Here is a 17,399-nt window from a genome sequence, read left to right as displayed (position 1 = left end):
CGTAATGGAAATAAAAACCTTAGGACACTTTTTTTCTCCTATTAGGATAATAAGAGCTCGTGATTCTGAGTAGAAATAACATAAAAAAATCCCAAATTTGAAAAAAAAGTGTAGGGGACAACAAAAAAAAACGCCCTAGTACTAGACTAGTGTAAGACAAATGAAGAAGAGTATGATTCTCTCTGTCTATGTTTGAAATGAGACAGTCCTTTGACACACTATAGAATTAGATACAATGTACCTTTACATAGCATAAACTGGAGTTAAACTTTTTTGCGTCCGATCGAAGTTTTGGTTAGAGTATAAAAATCATGTTACTACCTATAAACCGAACCTTTGGTTTTGGTCTGTATCATAATATTGAAAAAAAAGGCCAAGTGCGAGTCGAACTCGCGTTCCATACATTAAGTCAAACTCACGCTTGACTGCACATTTCAAATAGGTTTTTCTTTCATCTATAGGTAAAGACCTATTTTGTGTATTTTCTTCAAAATTTTAGACCCAGTAGTTTCGGAGATAAAGGGAAAATGGTCGGACAGACAGACATACGCACGAGGCCGAGGGATATGGAATATTTTAGGAGGGTTCCGTTTTTTCCTTTTGAGGTACGGAACCCTAAAAAAAGCAAAAAACTTACCAAAGAGAGAAGAGTGACGATCTTGATAGCGACCATGATGGACTTTACTTCTAGTATGTCTTCAGCGGGCTAAGACCGGTATTTATACCCCGTGGCCCAAAGGACGCCAAGGTCCGTCAACACAGGTGTTCCGGTTACACGTCAATGGATTAGAATTAGATCATTGCCAAAACTTTAAAAACAACTAGGTAGGTAAATTAAAAGTGGAAATATTCACTGCCTTGGGTGGGACTTGAACCCACGACCACTGGATCACTAGTACAGTGCTCTGCCATCTGAGCTACCAAGACCGTACCCAATTCAGCGAATATTTCCACCATATATGAGCCCTAGGGAGGCTGAGGAGGGGAGGGAGCGCTGAATTGGGTACGGTTTTGGTAGCTCAGATGGCAGAGCACTGTACTCTTGATCCAGTGGTCGTGGGTTCAAGTTCCACCCAAGACAGTGAATTTTTCCACTTTTAATTTATTTCGAAGCTTAATAGCATCGTCCGCAGACGTTTCTGCTTAATACAAAATTAAACTAGGTAGGTACTTACAGATTCCTCATTTCGTCATGTGAAATTGTCTTTAGTAAAAACAGAGCTGATTTTACTAAACAGTAGCATTTTGTTGTCTGACTCTACAATGTCGAAAGGGAACCGTTAACAATCATGGACATAGGTATATATTATGTAATATATTTTTCCACCCAAGGGATAAAAACGACTAAGACTCCGCTGTCCGTCTGTCTGTCACCAGGCTGTAACTCATGAACCTGATAGCTAGACAGTTGAAATTTTCACAGATGATGTACCTATTTCTGTTGTCGCTATAACCACAAATACTAAAATCAAAATACATAAAATAAATATTTAAGTGGGGCTCCCTGGGCTACGCCCTAACATTTTTTTTAAGAACATGACATCAATTCCGATGTTAGCAAATACTAATAGTAGCTACGTCATGTTAAATATAGAATTGTATTTATTCCGCATTAAGGCCACCATTAGATAATAAGAGCATCTGTTTAAATGGTTTATTTGTATAGTCAAGGGTAAAAACATGTTGTCGACATTTTCAAAAATATTATTGTCGATGCGCTCGCACATTGTACAGTCAGCTGCAGGTATAAATGTCTACCCCTGCATAGAATTTTGTTCGCAGGGGGGTTAACTATCTATGCATCTGACTGTACTTTAATAGTCACACGAATCTAGCCGCCGCCAGTGGCGTAGCGAGGCGTGGGCCGAAGTAGGCCCTCTCCCACAGCCTCGCGCCCTAAGCGGCGCCTCGCGCGAGGCCCTTTTCTTTCACTGTGCCCGAAGGGGTCTCGCGCAGATGTGACTTCGCGGATGCGACTGTAGGCCTTATGCGCCGTGTGCAACACTTTCGTATTTTGTCTCAATGCGTTTTGGAACACTACACCAATGATACGAAGAAAACGGGAATGAGAACATTTTTTTCAGCTGGTAACATTGTGGCTTATGTCATTGTTAAATGTCAAGTGTCAACCAATGTTTGGGATTCGTTTGGGTCGTTTCGTACTTACAATTTTTTTGATATAATTAAGTTTATAACTCATAAGAAAGTTAATAAATCTGATACAATGGCCAGCTAAATCTATTCTTTAATTAAACTGTCTAGCATGTAAAATGAACCCTACTAGTATAAATAGTGTACCTCTTATAGTAGTTTATGCAACAGTGATATAATAAGGGTTCTTAAAATTCAAGGGTCGAAGTTACAAAACGAGACGTAGTCGAGTTTTGTAAAAAAAGACCCGAGAATTTTAAGAACCAATTATGAGCTGTTGCATACATTACTTTTTCTATGACAGCTGCAGCAACAAAAAAAAAAAAAAAAAAAAAAAAAAAAAAAAAAAAAAAAAAAAAAAAAGAGATTATTAAAAAAAAAAGAGTTGTTATTTAAAAAAAATTGAGTTATTATTTAAAAAAAAAAGAGTTATTATTTAAAAAAAAAGAGTTCTTATTTAAAAAAAAAAAAGAGTTATTATTGTAAATGAAAACATACCTCTTTCAATCAATATGATCGGAACTTGTATCTTTAAAAAAAATAAAGCAGTTGTATTATACTCATAAGATGACTGCTAGCAGTCATCTTATGAGCCTATAGACAAAGCATTCAAATGACATTGCTTTAGATATCACTGTCAGTCATTTAATTGACACATTTAAGTGCTGGAGTAGAAAAATTATATTTGCGAAGGATGCCTGTGTGTGGATCGCAAGCTCACTACAATTTACGATGAAGAATATAAAAAAGTATTTATGGGAATGCTGGATTTCATGGTGAGTTTTTCAATGAAACGTATATATAAAATTCTTATTCTAGGTCGTACTTTAAAAGTTGTATTTATTTGGTAATAACTGCTATTTGTTACTGTAGGTACGTTTTGATTATTTGTTGATGTTAAATTTTAGTATAATCATGAAGTTGAAATACCTAAATATTATAACAATTATTAAATTTTATATACAGGGAATTATCCTGAACATAATTAACCATATGAGGGCTTTCATGTATTGAATTGTTTCCAAACTTTTTCAGTCATTACTAGTTAAATTGTGGCTATTATTGGGAATAAGGTCGGTAAAAGGTAAACAGGTCCTTATAAAATAAGCCTAGAGAACTAGTTTGTAATGTGTTATGTTCCCATACATATATAGATATATATCCAGATCCTGTACTGAAAAACTTAATTACAAACTATCTATTTAGGACCAGATGAATCAAGAGTGGCTGTTATGTTGGGAATGCACCGCTAAAATACGGTCTGTGATACACTTCAAGAATAGAGTCCGCACTGCTCGTGATCAACTCCTCCGGTATATGGTAAATATTTTTCAATGTCCTTGATTTGGTTTAAGTTCAGATATTAGTGGTAAGTGGGTGCGCTAGTCACAATCCAGAGATAATTTAACCCCTTAATGCATTTACTAAAAAATATTTGTTTAAATTTGAACTTTAATAGCTGTCAACTGAGTTGAATATTTTATCTACCATATATGGCTATGTATGCGGTAAAGGGTTAATATCTTTGGTGCTGTAATTAGTGGAACAAGTAATTAAACATACTTTGTATGGGATATTTCAACTTCTCCTTCAGTGAATGTGTTAAAGAGCTAAATGTGTTGAACATAAATAAATAAATAATTTCATTTAATTTTCATTTCATTTCAATTTTATAGGCTATGTATCTTGTCAGGGTTCGAAATTATCCAGACAATTATAGTCTTGATAATTATCGCGATAATTATCCGATAATTATGGATGGATGGCATGGATGGTGTTATATTTATTTTCTTTAAATTCTTTGATAGTAAAAAATAATAATGATTTTTAAATTTTAGGTAATTATCAAATCGATAATTATTAGGCATAAAAATCACAATAATTATCTCGATAATTATCATGATAATTATCCTTTTGAACCCTGCATGATTGAAAATGTGTTTGTATTCAAATTTACAGGTTTACCAAACTACACCTATAGCATCACTGTCCAATTTGAAAACAGTCATAAACACAGCTCAAGACTACTATTATCAAGATGAAGAACACAAAACCTTAATTTCATCGGGAAATGACATTTCCACAACTAATTTTGACTCTGACTCAAATAGAAATTTTATTAATATAAATGACCCTAATAGTAAAGTAGCTACAAGCATGGATAATCAATTTACTGAAACTGATACTGTTTCTGAGATAAGAGATAGTACAAATGAGAATATTAGTCAGTGTTCATTTACTATAAAAATTGAAGATAATGATTTTGAGAATGAAAGATTTGATGCAGATGAAAACAATAGTTTAATAGATGGCAAAGAGAGTGTTGTGAGTATTTATGTATTACTTTTTTTAGCATGTTTTTGGTTGTGTATGCACCAGGGATGTTGCGGATGCAGAATTTTTGGCATCCGCGGATGCGGTCTCAGATCCGTGTCAAGATTAGGTACTTAGAAAACGTCAAATATTACATTTTTAGTATTTTGTTATTTAAAAAAAACGAAACGTTTAGTATTTGAGCAAGAATATAGGTGCGTTATATTTAATAAACAGTAACTTGGCCGACTTTTCTGGATCTAGACGATTTCGTTATAGGTAATGACGAAATTACCTAGCACTTACGCCGCCGCTAAGACGTTCCTGTACCGACTTGTTCGACATCCGCATCCGCATAAGCTCCGCATCGATTTTATGCGGATGCGGATGCAGATGCGGATGTTGAAAATAATGCGGAAGTTCCGCGGTTGCGGATGCGGAAGCGGATGTTCGCAACATCCCTGGTATGCACCATAGAGAAATATAACGAAAGAATGGTAACTCCATACATCAGTTTTCTTACCAAAACGCGAGTTATTTCGTAGTCTACATATAACGTCAAGTAGTGGACATTACCAGTTCTGCTAGTTGACAATAGATGTAGCGGCAAACAAAAACTCTAATGCTCGACAATTTTTAGCTAATATTATAACCGGATTAACCGGAACTATATTTTCAACTCCTGCTTATAATATTAGTTGTAAATTGTTTTAGTAGTACATTTTTCGTCAGTAGCGAAACTTATGCCATCTGGTGTCAAGTAGCGGTACTGATAGTTCCACTACTTGACGTTAGATGTCGACTACGAAATAACTCGCGTTTTGGTAAGAAAACTGATGTATGGAGTATGGAGTTACCACTCTTTCTTTACTTATATTACTCTATTGTGTAAAAAATACTGGTTTACAGATTGAAACTAAGACTGATGATGTACTGATCACACAAGAATCTTCTCCCCCTAAAAAGAAGAGGAAAAAAAAGAGGAAACGTAAAAAAGAGGAGTTTAACGCCTCTGATGATGAACCACTGAAACCTAGTAACAAAAGAGAGAAAGAGATGAAAGATAAGTCAATGGAGAAGGAAGATACGGGTATATGTCATTTAAATAGTCATCATCTTCATCTTTCTCGCGTTGTCCCGGCATTTTGCCACGGCTCATGGGAGCCTGGGGTCCGCTTGGCAACTAATCCCAATAATTGGCGAAGGCACTAGTTTTTACGAAAGCGACTGCCATTTGACCTTCCAAGAGGGTACACTAGGCCTTATTGGGATTAGTCCGGTTTCCTCACGATGTTTTCCTTCACCGAAAAGCGGCCGGTAAATATCAAATGATACTTCGTACATAAGTTCGGAAAAACTCATTGGTACGAGCCGGGGTTTGAACCCGCGACCTCCGGATTGCAAGTCGCACGCTCTTACCGCTAGGCCACCAGCGCTGTAATGTAATTTAAATAGTGCCATTCGCAAAATAAAAGAAAATGTAACACCTCTGGAGTAGCAGGTGGCTGCGGAAACTGCTTACCATCAGGCGGGCCGCATGCCTGTTTACCACCGATGTGGTATAAAAATAGTTATTTACGATACAAGTGCGGAAAAGAGGAAATTCGAAATGAGTGGCGATAAATTAAAACACGACCGAAGGGAGTGTTTTAAACCGACACGAGTTGCGAATTACCTATTCGCACGTGTATCGTACAACGTTTTACAGTACAATATCTGGAAGACGGAAAACATAATACCTATATAAAAACTCAAAAATGCGCGTTTTCCCAGAGATAAGACCTAGTTAGATCGATTTTTCGCCCCCAAAAACCCCTATATAGTAAATTTCATCGAAATCGTTAAGAGCCGTTTCCGAGATCCCCGAAATATATATACATATAAATGAATTGCTCGTTTAAACTGTTTAAAGGTATTAGATAGATATGGCACTTTAAACTTTCGACATACGCACGGAAAGTGCTATTTCCCGCACTGGTTTGGGAAAGTATATACAGTATATAGTATAAGTGTATATAGTATATGTACTGTAAAATATATTTTTTTCAGAGGACAGAACGGTGAAAAAGCGTCGCAAGCGGGAGAAGGCGGCGGGGGTGGTAAACAACCCCCGGGTCGACAGAAACCTCGCGCAGCTCAACGTGCAGGATGGACAGATCGAGATGGTAGTACTTAGCTGGGAGGAGGTGAGATATCAAAGTGTGGGAGTGCCTTTAGGAACATACCTACGTGACCCATTTTTGAAGTGAAAACTACTTTAGCGGCGCTGTGCACTTTTTGTGATGGGGAAAAAATGTTAAACTCGCGAGAGCGTAAGACGTAAGATGTCATTGAGTTTTCACTTCTGTCGGCACTCCCGGAGTGCAACCCGTTGTTTTTTTACCCCCCATCTTACCCTTGGCGACCTTGGTATAGGGAGTATCACTACATAGTATAAAACAAAGTCGCTTCCCGCTGTCTGTCTGTCCCTATGTATGCTTAGATCTTTAAAACTACGCAACGGATTTTGATGCGGGTTTTTTTTAAATAGATAGAGTGATTTAAGAGGATGGTTTATGTATAATTTGTTAACCCGTGCGAAGCCGGGGCGGGTCGCTAGTTAATAATAATACATTTGTTTATTTAGATAACTAGGATCCACAGTATATTATTAGTTGCAGTGTAATGTTAGTATTACTGCAATGATCTGCCGCTAGAGCGCAGCACTAGCACAAACTGAAAATCATACAGTAATGTATATATATACTATGACGTAAACAGTTTTTTAGACAATTTTTCACAGATTATTTGTTACGAATAAATATGACATTGATGCATCATGGCGGTTTGTGATAGTGGCGCCCCCTACGCAGTTCTGCGTAATATTCCCTATTGGTGACCGCCCGTAATATATACTAGTATATTCTATGAGATTATGACGTATAAATAACACTTGTTAACAGTCTGTGCTAAATCGCTGCATAGTTATCTTGGTATAACTCTAATGTTGTTCCAGGTAGAGGCAGAACGCCAACGCGCCCGAGAGAGCATAGTGTTCACCCGACACGAGTACCGCTGTGACGACTGCATACTCGGGTTCAACCACCGGTTCAAACTGGACAACCACATGACTAAGCACGCCGATGTAAGTATGTCACAGGTACAGTCAGCAGCAGAAGTTGCTAAGCGGGCTGGGTGTTCAAAATGATCTTGTAGCGACTTTATTATTAAGAGAATAAGAGCGTGTCAAGGTAATTTTGTATGACCTAGTATTTACTCGCGAGTCATTGTGACTGCATACTCGGGTTCAACCACCGGTTCAAACTGGACAACCACATAACTAAGCATGCCGATGTAAGTATGTCATAGGTAAGACCTAGTATTTACTCGCTAGTCATTGTGACTGCATACTCGGGTTCAACCACCGGTTCAAACTGGACAACCACATGACTAAGCACGCCGATGTAAGTATGTCACAGCCAAGACCTAGTATTTACTCGCGAGTCATTGTGACTGCGTACTCGGGTTCAACCACCGGTTCAAACTGGACAACCACATGACTAAGCACACCCCTGTAAGTATGTCACAGCCAAGACCTAGTATTTACTCGCGAGTCATTGTGACTGCATACTCGGGTTCAACCACCGGTTCCAACTGGACAACCACATGACTAAGCACGCCGATGTAAGTATGTCACAGCCAAGACCTAGTATTTACTCGTGAGTCATTGTGACTGCATACTCGGGTTCAACCACCGGTTCAAACTGGACAACCACATGACTAAGCACGCCGATGTAAGTATGTCACAGCCAAGACCTAGTATTTACTCGCGAGTCATTGTGACTGCGTACTTGGGTTCAACCACCGGTTCAAACTGGACAACCACATGACTAAACACGACGATGTAAGTATGTCACAGCCAAGACCTAGTATTTACTCGCGAGTCATTGTGACTGCATACTCGGGTTCAACCACCGGTTCAAACTGGACAACCACATAACTAAGCATGCCGATGTAAGTATGTCATAGGTAAGACCTAGTATTTACTCGCTAGTCATTGTGACTGCATACTCGGGTTCAACCACCGGTTCAAACTGGACAACCACATGACTAAACACGACGATGTAAGTATGTCACAGCCAAGACCTAGTATTTACTCGCGAGTCATTGTGACTGCATACTCGGGTTCAACCACCGGTTCAAAATGGACAACCACATAACTAAGCATGCCGATGTAAGTATGTCATAGGTAAGACCTAGTATTTACTCGCTAGTCATTGTGACTGCATACTCGGGTTCAACCACCGGTTCAAACTGGACAACCACATGACTAGGCATGCCGATGTAAGTATGTCATAGGTAAGACCTAGTATTTACTCGCGAGTCATTGTGACTGCATACTCGGGTTCAACCACCGGTTCAAAATGGACAACCACATAACTAAGCATGCCGATGTATGTCATAGGTAAGACCTAGTATTTACTCGCGAGTCATTGTGACTGCATACTCGGGTTCAACCACCGGTTCAAACTGGACAACCACATGACTAAACACGCCCCTGTAAGTATGTCACAGGCATGACCTAGTATTTACTCGCGAGTCATTGTGACTGCATACTCGGGTTCAACCACCGGTTCAAACTGGACAACCACATGACTAGGCATGCCGATGTAAGCATGTCACAGGCAAGACCTAGTATTTACTCGTGAGTCATTGTGACTGCATACTCGGGTTCAACCACCGGTTCAAACTGGACAACCACATGACTAGGCATGCCGATGTAAGTATGTCATAGGTAAGACCTAGTATTTACTCGCGAGTCATTGTGACTGCATACTCGGGTTCAACCACCGGTTCAAAATGGACAACCACATAACTAAGCATGCCGATGTATGTCATAGGTAAGACCTAGTATTTACTCGCGAGTCATTGTGACTGCATACTCGGGTTCAACCACCGGTTCAAACTGGACAACCACATGACTAAGCACGCCGATGTAAGTATGTCACAGGTACAGTCAGCAGCAGAAGTTGCTAAGCGGGCTGGGTGTTCAAAATGATCTTGTAGCGACTTTATTATTAAGAGAATAAGAGCGTGTCAAGGTAATTTTGTATGACCTAGTATTTACTCGCGAGTCATTGTGACTGCATACTCGGGTTCAACCACCGGTTCAAACTGGACAACCACATAACTAAGCACGCCGATGTAAGTATGTCACAGCCAAGACCTAGTATTTACTCGCGAGTCATTGTGACTGCATACTCGGGTTCAACCACCGGTTCAAACTGGACAACCACATGACTAAGCACACCCCTGTAAGTATGTCACAGCCAAGACCTAGTATTTACTCGCGAGTCATTGTGACTGCATACTCGGGTTCAACCATCGGTTCAAACTGGACAACCACATGACTAAACACGCCGATCTAAGTATGTCACAGGCAAGGCCTAGTATTTATTCGCGAGTCATTGTGACTGCATACTCGGGTTCAACCACCGGTTCAAACTGGACAACCACATAACTAAGCATGCCGATGTAAGTATGTCATAGGTAAGACCTAGTATTTACTCGCTAGTCATTGTGACTGCATACTCGGGTTCAACCACCGGTTCAAACTGGACAACCACATGACTAGGCATGCCGATGTAAGTATGTCATAGGTAAGACCTAGTATTTACTCGCGAGTCATTGTGACTGCATACTCGGGTTCAACCACCAGTTCAAACTGGACAACCACATGACTAAACACGCCCCTGTAAGTATGTCACAGGCATGACCTAGTATTTACTCGCGAGTCATTGTGACTGCATACTCGGGTTCAACCACCGGTTCAAACTGGACAACCACATGACTAAACACGACGATGTAAGTATGTCACAGCCAAGACCTAGTATTTACTCGCGAGTCATTGTGACTGCATACTCGGGTTCAACCACCGGTTCAAAATGGACAACCACATAACTAAGCATGCCGATGTAAGTATGTCATAGGTAAGACCTAGTATTTACTCGCTAGTCATTGTGACTGCATACTCGGGTTCAACCACCGGTTCAAACTGGACAACCACATGACTAGGCATGCCGATGTAAGTATGTCATAGGTAAGACCTAGTATTTACTCGCGAGTCATTGTGACTGCATACTCGGGTTCAACCACCGGTTCAAAATGGACAACCACATAACTAAGCATGCCGATGTATGTCATAGGTAAGACCTAGTATTTACTCGCGAGTCATTGTGACTGCATACTCGGGTTCAACCACCGGTTCAAACTGGACAACCACATGACTAAACACGCCCCTGTAAGTATGTCACAGGCATGACCTAGTATTTACTCGCGAGTCATTGTGACTGCATACTCGGGTTCAACCACCGGTTCAAACTGGACAACCACATGACTAGGCATGCCGATGTAAGCATGTCACAGGCAAGACCTAGTATTTACTCGTGAGTCATTGTGACTGCATACTCGGGTTCAACCACCGGTTCAAACTGGACAACCACATGACTAGGCATGCCGATGTAAGTATGTCATAGGTAAGACCTAGTATTTACTCGCGAGTCATTGTGACTGCATACTCGGGTTCAACCACCGGTTCAAACTGGACAACCACATGACTAAGCACGCCGATGTAAGTATGTCACAGCCAAGACCTAGTATTTACTCGCGAGTCATTGTGACTGCATACTCGGGTTCAACCACCGGTTCAAACTGGACAACCACATGACTAGGCATGCCGATGTAAGCATGTCACAGGCAAGACCTAGTATTTACTCGTGAGTCATTGTGACTGCATACTCGGGTTCAACCACCGGTTCAAACTGGACAACCACATGACTAGGCATGCCGATGTAAGTATGTCATAGGTAAGACCTAGTATTTACTCGCGAGTCATTGTGACTGCATACTCGGGTTCAACCACCGGTTCAAACTGGACAACCACATGACTAAGCACGCCGATGTAAGTATGTCACAGCCAAGACCTAGTATTTACTCGCGAGTCATTGTGACTGCATACTCGGGTTCAACCACCGGTTCAAACTGGACAACCACATGACTAAGCACGCCGATGTAAGTATGTCACAGGCAAGACCTAGTATTTACTCGCGAGTCATTGTGACTGCATATTCGGGTTCAACCATCGGTTCAAACTGGACAACCACATGACTAAGCACGCCGATGTAAGTATGTCACAGCCAAGACCTAGTATTTACTCGCGAGTCATTGTGACTGCATACTCGGGTTCAACCACCGGTTCAAACTGGACAACCGAATGGCTAATCGCGCTTCATGTGGGACTAACTTTTTACTATCATTGATTGCCATGGTTACTATACATTTACAGTTGCACAGAATATATGATGATATAAAATTAAACCTACAGTTTCTTTAATTAAAGATACGATAGCTAATTTATTTACATTTATAAATACGTCAACCAAAAAGATCTGAGCTGTAGTTGAATTTATTTGTACGGGTACAGTCAAGGTAAACAAAATTACGTTATCATTAGTAGTTTATTCATTTAATGCCTTCACTATACCTTAAGATCAAAAAAAAAATACTTACCAAAAAACGTACTTAGTCGATTGAAAGATATTAACGTTTTGCTTGTAGGGTAATTCGCCAGTAACTGGCCACCCTAAACTAAAAATGAATTCTATTCACCTATAAACAGAATTCATTTTAGTATAAGGCGGCTAGTTATTGAAGGCTGGCCAGTTATTGAAACCTTATACTAAAATGAATTCTGTTTATAGGTGAATAGAATTCAGTTTTAGCATAGAGAAAAAAATACATAGAGTGCTCACTCCATACATTAGTTTTAGTACCAAAAAGACTATTAGCATCTAGCATCGAGTAGCGGAACTATCAGTACTGCTACTTGACAATAGATGTAGCACCGACCGGAAAGTCTTATGCTGTTGAGATAAGACTTTCCGGTCGGTGCTACATCTATTGTCAAGTAGCAATACTGATAGTTCCGCGAGTCGATGCTAGATGTAGACACTGAAATTAATAGTCTGAACTGATGTATGGAGTGAGCACTCTTGTCTTACTATATTTCTCTATGCTTTTAGTTTAGCGTGGCCAGTGTAATTAGCGAATTATCCTATTATATTTGATTATTTTTGGTTCAACAGTCATCAGGTCCCGCGGAGTGCCCAGTGTGTCGCGTCCGTTGCCGAGACGACCACGCCCTAGTCGCCCACAAGCGACGGCATCGGGTGAGGTTAGTTAAGAAAAATGTTTTAGGGTTCCGTATAGGGTTTGCACGATGGATCCGAAATGTATGGGAATAGGCGCGGATCCAGATCCGGATAATTTCATACATCTCATTGCAAACCCTAGTTCCGTACATCAAAAGGAAAAAACGGAACCATTATAGGATCACTTTGTTGTCCGTCCGTCCATCTGTCTGTCAATTTTTTTTAAAGGCTTATTACAAAAGGCATAAGGTCCACCGGGGGACAGTTAAGAGTGTACCTGACGGGTGACAATCGCAACCGTAGCTCTGAGCTTACTTTGTCCGTCCGTTTATCTGTGTGTGTCTGTTTGTGTGCGGGCCGAGTCTTGAGAAACACGCTAAACTCATTGATTTGACATTATTTACAGGCATATGGTTTCATCTAGTTTTCTAAGACGGTTGATGCTAGACGGGTGCTTGCTTGGTGATAAGGGTCAATTTTGATATAAATAACAGTACCTAATATAAAAAATCTATGAAGTGTATAAATAAATAAAATCTAAGAAAAAAACGTGACCCAGAAAATCAACAAAAATGTATGCTCGAAAAGATGGCGCCATACCTTTGGCCTGTAATCGTGTAGATGGCGTCACCGTTTGATATTTAGCAATTTTAACACATATCAGCGAATATAAATGGGTCAAAGTCATTTCGCGTTTTAAAAGTTATAATCCTGTGTCGAAAGTTTGCAGTTAATTTACTGTGATTACAGAATTTACTATGACAATAAGCCTCTATCTAGGTAGAAGCATAGAGAAATAAGTAAGACAAGAGTGCTCACTCCATACATCAGTTCAGACTATTAATTTCAGTGTCTACATCTAGAATCGAGTAGCGGAACTATCAGTACTGCTACTTGATAATAGATGTAGCACCGACCGGAAAGTCTTATGCTGTTGAGATAAGACTTTCCGGTCGGTGCTACCATGTGCTACATCTATTGTCAAGTAGCAGTACTGATAGGTCCGCTACTCGATGCTAGATGCTAATAGTCTTTTTGGTACTAAAACTGATGTATGGAGTGAGCACTCTATGTATTTTTTTCTCTATGGTAGAAGTACACAGGAACCAATACCTAAGGACTCCGTGCACATTGATGGAGGCAGTTAGCAACCTGAAGACACTGCTAGGTTTCATGGAGGAGCTGGGGTGACTAGAGTAGCGCTACCTCGTTTTTCACGCAAAATAGGTACATTGATTGTCGACGCGGAAAATGCTCAGTAAAACTAACTAAAGCCTCTATCTCACAGACAAGACATCCTCCAGACTGAGCCTAGTAGCGCTACCCCCTCTGCCACAAATATACGGTAGTTTTACTCCATCTTCGAGTCAAAGTGTCTTTGTGTGACGTCCGTGTCTTTGAACGGACCAATCACGGCACGGGACTCGCTCACCTCGTCCCCCGCACCCATTTTTGGCAGCATCGATTTCATGAAATAATTGCTCTAAACTCCGTCTAGACTCTAGAGCAGCGGTCGGCAACCCGCGGCCTGACCTGTCACTTGCGGCCCGCGAGCCTCCCTGGCTATTTTGTATGTAATATTGACAAACGTCAATGTCTAGTCTTAGTCATAAATATTAACAAAGTGCGGCCCGCGTCAACTTCGTTACCTACTATGTAGCCCTTGGCTGCTAAAAGGTTGCCGACCGCTGCTCTAGAGGATTCCTAGTCTATGCTCTATCTACTCGATTCTCTTTGCTACTATAGTTCGTTTTTTTTTTAGCATTAGAAAGAACTTGAAAGAAGGTAAGCGATATTGACATGTCTTTTAATTGAAAAACACTTTTTTAAAATCAATAACTATTACTTATGAAAGCAGAAGACTATAAAAGATCGTATTAGATTCATAATTGTTACATATTTACCGTAACTTATTTTTTAAATGTGTTTTTCAATTAAAAGACACATCAAGATTGTTTACCTTATTTCTAATGCTAAAAAAAACGAAGTATATCCAGGTTGTATATAAATCCGTGTTTACTTTAATATTGTATGCATAGATGGCGCTGCGTGTCGTGCGGGGAGCTGTGCTCGCGCGCGGCCGTGGCGGCGGACCACGCGGCGCGCGCGCACGGCGCCGCGCCCACGCACACGTGTCGCCGCTGCGGACTCACTCTACAGTAACTATTTACCTACATATCCATACTTACGGTATAACTATAACGCTAAACTATAAAAATTGTTGCCATAAATGTTGCATTGTATAGGTACGTATACTACATATGTAAGCTAGGAATCCTAACATTGCCTAGTGAGCTCATATACCAAGTGGCATTATTCACACACTTGAATATTAATTTTTTTAAGCGTCAGGGCCGAAATGCTAACCGTCCTCTCCGTAAAGACAAGTACCATTACCGCCTCATAACGCCGAATCACAAACTATCCAAGTCCATACGGTCTGTCTACATAATGGGCCCACTGGTGTACAATAGGCTACCTCAGTATATCCGGGATGCAACTTCCACCGCAGCATTTAGAGGTAGACTACGCAAGTGGCTGCTTGATTTAACTTTGTACAGCGTGGGGACTTTTTTGAGTTGCCATGCACATAAATGATGCAAGAAATTGCTATTAACAATTGACTTTTCTTCTGATAATGTAATTAATGAATGATTAATTTTATATTATGTAACAACATAAGTTATAGTTATACAATGTATACCTAATTCTTCTGACATGTAACATTGGTGTTATCAATAATTATTTGTATTTGTATTTGTAAGCGATCAGACCTTCGGTATAATATTTTTAACTTGTGTATACTTCACAACCAACCTGCATTGCTAGAAGTAGCGGTGGTTTATTCCCTGAACCCTATAAGACAGGTTTACCTAGTTTAGGGCTCAGGACACTATTCCTAGGCTGTCTAACAATAGAATACGTACTCCTAAAAATGTAATACCCTTCTACTATGTAATAAGCTGCATTTTTGATGCCCAAATAAATCATTTTTCATTTAATTTTCATTCAAACTTGGCAAGCTCTCTTTGTCAGTACAAAAAACGCGATTTTTTTTATGGGAGATCACACTTTCATTTTTTTTTCATAATATCTGTTCCATTTTTTTCTACATAACCACAGACTACATATATACAGACGCTGCTATCCCATACATTCAAATGTGACCGCCTAAAAGCGCACCATTACCAGATGGCGTCACTGAAAAAGCACTGTTGCCTATCATGGATACAAGATGGCGCTGTGTCACATCCAAATCATAGAATTCCTAACGACATCTATACGTCTTCATTGGAAGTTAGTAGACATATGTCGTTGCCAACGATTAGAAGTAATCAACAGATGTCGCTTTATAGCGTATTGAATAAATCATGAATCTAGTTTAAAACTGGATCAAGCATGAGGGGTGGAAGGAAATGACCGAACAGGATAGTCTTATGTATCTTTCAGTATGAGTAAAGAGAGTTCGGGCACTTAAGGAGTACAGGGAGGGAAGGGAGAGGCAGGGTACAGAGAAATAGCGTAGCCAAACGGTATAACCATAAAGTAATTTCGGAAAACGATACTGTGGTGATGATAATATTTATATATTATAAGAATGCTACATAAGTCATTTTGGTGCATGGCAAAAGGATTAGACATTACTACTGGCGTAAGTCCGTCTATATGCCACCATGCCACTGGTACTTGAGCGTTTCTTTATATTTTTTTAATCCAATTGCTCAAAAAGTTTAGTTTTTGTAGCTGCAAATCGTGCGTAAAGTTTGATTTTTTTACACTAGTGCTAAAAAGTAATCTGATTGATACATTTTAAATAAATGAGTATTATGCGAGACCCGCTTATAAATGACCCACCTGAACAACGCGCGATTGGGCATAAAGGAGTATTATTCGAGACCCAATAGTATTACTTGAACAACGCGCGACAGAATGAAGCTGACGTTCGTACAATACACTTTATACACTTAATATAAATGTAATTAATTAGATATATATCAATATAATGAAATAACAAAAGATTCATGTTTTTTTACATATAGCTGGTCAACCAAATCTTGTCAGTAAAATAAAGGCGCGAAATTCAAATTTTCTATGGGACGATATCCTTTCGCGCCTACATTTTTCAAATTTGCCGCCTTTTTCTACTGTCAAGATCTGGTTGACCATGTATAATTATATGTTCTGAAAATTAATTTTATTAATTTTAATAATACAATTTCTCTTCAATTGGCATAATGCTGACAACAGTGACAACAGAATCCACATTGAAAAAAATGGCAATTAAAAGTAAAACTTTTTTTATTCCCTTCCCGCCTTTTTTATTCAACATTTAAAGTGATTTATGTTTGTAAGTAATTGCCAAGAAAGCATAAGTTATTAAATAAAAATGAGTGATTCAGACGATTTTGGAGTTAATTTAACGCCACCAGATATCAAAGCAAAGGCATCCGTTGTAAGTGACAGGGCTATAACCGCGAAAATCGAATTTTGCAAATTGCGGGCATTTTTCTCTGTCACTCTAATTACGCCTGCATTGGAGTAAAAGAGAAAGATCCCCGCAATTTGCGAATTTCGGTTTTGGCGGTAGCCCCTCAGTATATTTCCGGAAAAATCGAAAGCTCGGTACTCGTGCAAAATGACATACTTCTCGCACTTATATCGAAAACTACTATTTTTTGCCATTTTTTATATTGTGATCTTTTTTGCCACTTTTGTGTTATTTGTACTCAAATTCACGAGCTCTTT

General features: G+C 39.6%; 1 protein-coding gene and 1 non-coding gene across 2 annotated transcripts in view; both read left to right on the top strand.

Moving 5' to 3' along the window:
* The first annotated feature begins 1,008 nt into the window (after window positions 1-1,008).
* Trnak-cuu (transfer RNA lysine (anticodon CUU)) lies at window positions 1,009-1,081 on the top strand. Its single transcript has one exon. It is a non-coding gene; the product is annotated as a tRNA-Lys (tRNA).
* A 1,753-nt stretch (window positions 1,082-2,834) lies between these two features.
* LOC134660059 (zinc finger protein 880-like) overlaps window positions 2,835-17,399 on the top strand; it is a 28,103-nt gene continuing 13,538 nt past the window's right edge. Inside the window, exons 1-8 of the mRNA XM_063515759.1 lie at window positions 2,835-2,927; window positions 3,358-3,471; window positions 4,111-4,476; window positions 5,374-5,554; window positions 6,514-6,650; window positions 7,460-7,588; window positions 12,588-12,676; window positions 14,693-14,812. Of these exons, the coding sequence (XP_063371829.1) occupies window positions 2,907-2,927; window positions 3,358-3,471; window positions 4,111-4,476; window positions 5,374-5,554; window positions 6,514-6,650; window positions 7,460-7,588; window positions 12,588-12,676; window positions 14,693-14,812 (1,157 nt within the window). The 5' untranslated portion in view covers window positions 2,835-2,906. The remainder of the gene's footprint in view (window positions 2,928-3,357; window positions 3,472-4,110; window positions 4,477-5,373; window positions 5,555-6,513; window positions 6,651-7,459; window positions 7,589-12,587; window positions 12,677-14,692; window positions 14,813-17,399) is intronic.

The sequence above is a fragment of the Cydia amplana genome, chromosome 26 (assembly GCF_948474715.1).
Source record: "Cydia amplana chromosome 26, ilCydAmpl1.1, whole genome shotgun sequence".
Classification (NCBI taxonomy): domain Eukaryota; kingdom Metazoa; phylum Arthropoda; class Insecta; order Lepidoptera; family Tortricidae; genus Cydia; species Cydia amplana.
Note: the sequence above shows the minus strand (reverse complement) of the source record. Positions and strands in the feature narration are given on the sequence as shown.